Source organism: Ziziphus jujuba, chromosome 2 (genome assembly GCF_031755915.1).
Source record: "Ziziphus jujuba cultivar Dongzao chromosome 2, ASM3175591v1".
Lineage (NCBI taxonomy): Eukaryota > Viridiplantae > Streptophyta > Magnoliopsida > Rosales > Rhamnaceae > Ziziphus > Ziziphus jujuba.
Genome location: NC_083380.1, coordinates 7,849,111 through 7,854,166, shown reverse-complemented (window position 1 = coordinate 7,854,166; position 5,056 = coordinate 7,849,111). Strand labels below are relative to the sequence as shown.

At 33.7% G+C, this 5,056-nt stretch overlaps 1 protein-coding gene across 1 annotated transcript; it reads left to right on the top strand.

The window, feature by feature from the left end:
• The first annotated feature begins 2,356 nt into the window (after positions 1–2,356).
• Positions 2,357–4,429, top strand: LOC132800616 (thaumatin-like protein 1). The gene is made up of 2 exons (XM_060814753.1): positions 2,357–3,272; positions 3,993–4,429. Exons 1-2 carry the CDS (start codon positions 2,974–2,976, stop codon positions 4,213–4,215), a joined length of 522 nt encoding a protein of 173 aa, XP_060670736.1. The 5' UTR covers positions 2,357–2,973; the 3' UTR covers positions 4,216–4,429.
• Positions 4,430–5,056: the final 627 nt, after the last annotated feature.

Sequence of the window (5,056 nt, the reverse complement as noted above, 5' to 3'; positions counted from 1 at the left end):
TGCTATGGATTTGAGCAAGAATTCAATGTATCATTCTCGGACAAAGCATATTGATATCCGCTATCATTGGATATGCGATGTGATTGAGCATAAATTGTTTAGGTTGGTGAAGATTCACACAAAGTAGAATCCAGTAGATATGTTTACAAAGATTATTATACCGGAGAAATAGACATAGCTGGTTTAGATGGTGGGTAACCATTAAGTTCTTTGAAATGCGACTGGAGGAGGAAAATTGTGGAAAGCCCAAGCCCATTAGGGTTTTAACCTTAGAAACCCTAGAAAGAGTATTATAAATAAATGCTCATTTTCAGTCTTGTAATCACATAATACACAGTATAGAAAATATAGGTTTTTGAAAGAGGCTGAGAGAAGTTTTTTGTTGTATAAATGTTCTAGTTATAATACATCTTTTTCTTCTCAATTTTCATGCTTTTTGTCTCTCTTTTTATTTTTCTGTATTGGTTTTATGTGTCTTTCATGATCAAAATCACAATAGCATAAGGCATAACTAAGTAGTCTTTGCAAATATTATCCAAAAAAAAAAAAAATAGTCTTTGCAAAATTAGGCTGCTCAATTTGTTGATAGATACACATATCAATTCCGCTAAAATCTCTTTCTTTAGTTGGGCAATAAGAATTAGATTTGCTCTAATGAGAGAAGGTTCCAGGAAGCTGAAAAACTATCTTAAGGTCATACACCGAGCACTTTCCTGTCCTTTTTATTTTGAATCTTTTGATTGAATTCGGTGGAATTAAACATGTATATGCTTCAATGCTTTTGTTGTGGCAATGGACACCTACAGAGTATAGATAGAGGTAGGTCGTTATTATATATACCGTATATATACAGAGTCTTGCAATAATAAGCATGTAGCTGGGTCAATATTATAGAAAGCCTTTGCACCAACCCCTAAAATTAAATCGATTTTTAATTTTGGTGTTTGGATAAGCCCCAAAAAAAAAAAAATTGTGATAAAAATGCAAAAATAATAATATTATAATTTTTTATTATGTAAAGAACTGCATTTTTTCTTTTTTTTTTTTCTTTTTTTGTGTTTGGATTTCTAACAGATGTACATTTTAGTGAAGCTCGATCATACCCGTCCATCAACCCAATTGGAATTAATATTTTTTAAAGGTTACAAATATAATAAATTACACATATTCAAAATTTATCTAAGTTTAAATCCCACATTGATCATAAATTACTTCCTAGTACTGTTAAAAATATGAGTTTAGGATTCCAAAAATAACTTGATTAACTACCTATAATAAAATCTCATAAAAACTTAGACATGCTATAACCAAAGTTAACGACAACCAAACCAAAGTTAAAGGGGATTCAACCCAGACAAATGGGTCATCAACACAACGAAAAGGTTAAATGACCAAACCAAAGTTAACCACAACCAAGGTTAAATGACCAAGCCAAAGTTAATATCCCTATCAAGATTATATCTTTAAGCGGCCAATGCAGACAAATGGGTCAACCAAGGTTAAATGACCAAACCAAAGTTAATATCCCTATCAATATTATATCTTTACGTGGCCAATGCACACAAATCGGCCAATATTATATCTTTACGTGGCCAAAGCAGACAAATGGGTCGTCAACCACAACCAAGGTTAAATGACCAAACCAAAGTTAACCACAACCAAGGTTAAATGACCAAGCCAAAGTTAATATCCCTATCAAGATTATATCTTTAAGCGGCCAATGCAGACAAATGGGTCAACCAAGGTTAAATGACCAAACCAAAGTTAATATCCCTATCAATATTATATCTTTACGTGGCCAATGCACACAAATCGGCCAATATTATATCTTTACGTGGCCAAAGCAGACAAATGGGTCGTCAACCACAACCAAGGTTAAATGACCAAACCAAAGTTAACCACAACCAATGGGTCTTGAAAGGAAAAGTTGAAAATGGGTCTTGAAAAAGTGTCAAGATACCAACATGTGAAAATGTGATGAACCAGTTTGGCCAATGCAGACACAGACAAATGGGTCGTCAACCACAACCAAGGTTAAATGACCAAACCAAAGTTAACCGCAACCAATGGGTCTTGAAAGGAAAAGTTGAAATTGGGTCTTGAAAAAGTGTCGAGATACCAACATGTGAAAATGTGATGAACCCATTTGGACAAATGGGTCATCAACCACAACCAATGTTAAATGACCAAACCAAAGTTAACCGCAACCAATGGGTCTTGAAAATGTCTAGCTTGGTGCAACGTATATAAATGAAATGATATAACCAAAGTTAACCACAACCAATGGATCTTGTAAGGAAAAGTTGAAAATGGGTCTTGAAAATGTGTCGAGATACCAACATGTGAAAACGTGATGAACCCGTTTGCACAAATGGCTCGTCAACCACAACCAAGGTTAAATGACCAAACCAAAGTTAACCGCAACCAATGGGTCTTGAAAATGTCTAGCTTGGTGCAACGTATATAAATGAAATGATATCTTGTTATTTTACTACCTTCCACTCCATGAAGAAACTCCATGAAGAAATCAAATATTAGCTTCGTTTTATTGTTCCTAATATCCCTATCAATATTATATCTTGTTGTTGATTCAAAAGTCTTGATAATATTCAAGAATGATTGTGATGAACCCGTTTGGCCTCTAGCCAAATCAAATGGCGGCATCACACCATGGCTGCTTTCGACAACAGATGGTTTCGTCCTCCAACCTGGTGAATCCGAAAACATCTCTATCCCGCCTTTCTGGTCCGGTTCCATATGGGGCTGAACCCGATGCCACATGGAAGACTCCAGCGATTTTCATTGTCTCATCGGAGACTATGGGTCTGACAAGATAGGATGTGGTGGTGAAAGCGACTTGTTGCAACCCGCCTCAACCACCATCGCGGCGTTCATGTTGAACGCAATAGATGGGATGGACTATTATGAGGTGAGCTTCAAAACGGATATAATCTTCCCATTACAGTGACTCCTATGGATAGCAGAAGTGGTGGAGATGATGAACATAACTGTGCTACTGCCGGATGTGCTGTGAATTTGACCAACTCGTGCCCAAAGGAGCTCCGGTACAGCGACGAGAGCTTGGGGTGTAAGAGTGCATGCCAGGCCTTTGGGGAGCCCAGCTTCTGTTGCAGTAACCGCTATACAGACTTCTTTAAGGAAACATGTCCCAAGGCCAACAGCTTTGCTAATGAAAATCCTAGCACCTGTTCCTACCCTTCTTTTGGGCATGATTTTCACATCATTTTTTGTCCTTCCTCTTCAACCACCAGGTAATTATGTAATCTGTTAATATATGTATGACGAATTTCTAGATCTCTTCGTCTTTTAATGTCTTTAATTTTTCTTGTATTTTATTTTGGCTTAATTTGCTTTTTTTTTTTTTTTTTTTTTAATTTTGCATACCTTCTTATGGATGTTGTAGTTGAATATATTATATATATTCTTCATATATTATTTAATCTAAAAAATTAATTTTCTTAATTATAAGCAATTTTTTTCAATAATCACATACAAATTTTATTAAAATATAACAACTGAACTTGTTTAGAACTTTATATATATTTTTACCCATCTTCTTCATACATATATATATATATATATATAGTATATCTACACATTATGAATTTGATTGATAATTTACATTATTTTGACCCTTTTAAATTTTTTGTATCATAATAAATTATTATTCATTTCATTTTTGAATTGTTATATACTGTAAAAGAAAATATATATCTATAGTTTTTATAGACATCAGCAGCTTAAGTATCGTTGTTCCATCACTGGAGACGTTAGCGGCTGCCTCAATTTCCATTTATTTCATTTTGTTTTAATTATTTTTTTTTTTCTAAATTTGCTGACTGCTTTCTCCAAAATTAATGGCCATATCTTTTGGGCATGGTGAAATTACTATTTTGGTTATGCCTAATACCGTTGCATAATTTTACTATATATAATTTGTAGCTAAAAGAAAATAATAAATTAAATTGCAGGTCTACCAGTTCAGATAAATTGCTCACGGAGCCCATGGAGTCAGATTCGAAGTTTGACTCGCGGACAAAAATCAAGAATAACTCTAGGAAGTGGAATAAGTACAAAATTGCTGCACTCGTATCTGGGGCTTTGCTAACAGCGACGTTGTCCATTGCGGTCTCCTGCAGGTTGAGGGATGTACATTGTTGCAATGTACAAATTAATACTACTTTGAGGCTATAATATTTAGGTTCAATTTGTATATTTATTGTAGGATTTCGGATATCTTTCGGGTGTGATTTGTATTCCTGATTGTTTTCTTGTTCTGTGTTGTTTATTTGCTTAAATTCCTATATCGTCATTTTAGATCTTTATTGTGCAAAATAAACAACATACAAGTTTTTGCTTTTTGATTGTCAAATTGGGTGTTTGCTTCTTTCTAATCTTAATTATGGTATTCGGCTTTTAGATGTGTTATGATTTTCCCTTTTGGGATAAAGTATAAGTTCATTTGGTTTGGTTTTGTTTTATTTCTTTTTTCTCTTTTTTTTTTTTTTTGAGTCAAGAAGTTAGACTATTATATTAAATTTAATTTTTATTTTATTATTTTTAATAAGATATGTTTCTTCTTTTCTTCTTCTATTTCAATCTTAAATGATGAATATGATATAAATTTACCGGTCTTTACAGGCACATTTCAATAATAAAAAGCTCGATTTAAGTTAGAATCCCATATTTCCAATATTAAAAAGTGTGAATGAAAGAAATCCTACACTTTTGCATCCTTTTTTTTTTTCTTCCTCCTTTCCTCCCAAGTCTCCTGACTACCGCATCTCATGTACGTACGTACCCAACTGTGGGACCCTACATCACGTGGTATATTGGAATAAGCTATTCCGAATAGATTCGTACCCAAAATACTCCCTTCCCTATTTTTTACAACAAATCCAAACATGCCACGTTGTTGTCAATTAAAAGCTAAGCTCTGAGAAGAAGATTATTATTATTATTATTATTTTGGTGGTCCCTCTTGCTCTTCCAACCCTGTCCTTCTTCTTGTTCATATATATATATTTTTTTTAAC

Bases quoted from the DNA above. Each gene is read 5' to 3' on its own strand.
- LOC132800616 (XM_060814753.1), top strand. From the start codon at position 2,974: ATGGATAGCAGAAGTGGTGGAGATGATGAACATAACTGTGCTACTGCC. The intron at 3,273-3,992 runs GTAATTATGTAA...ATTAAATTGCAG, and splicing joins CCTTCCTCTTCAACCACCAG to GTCTACCAGTTCAGATAAAT.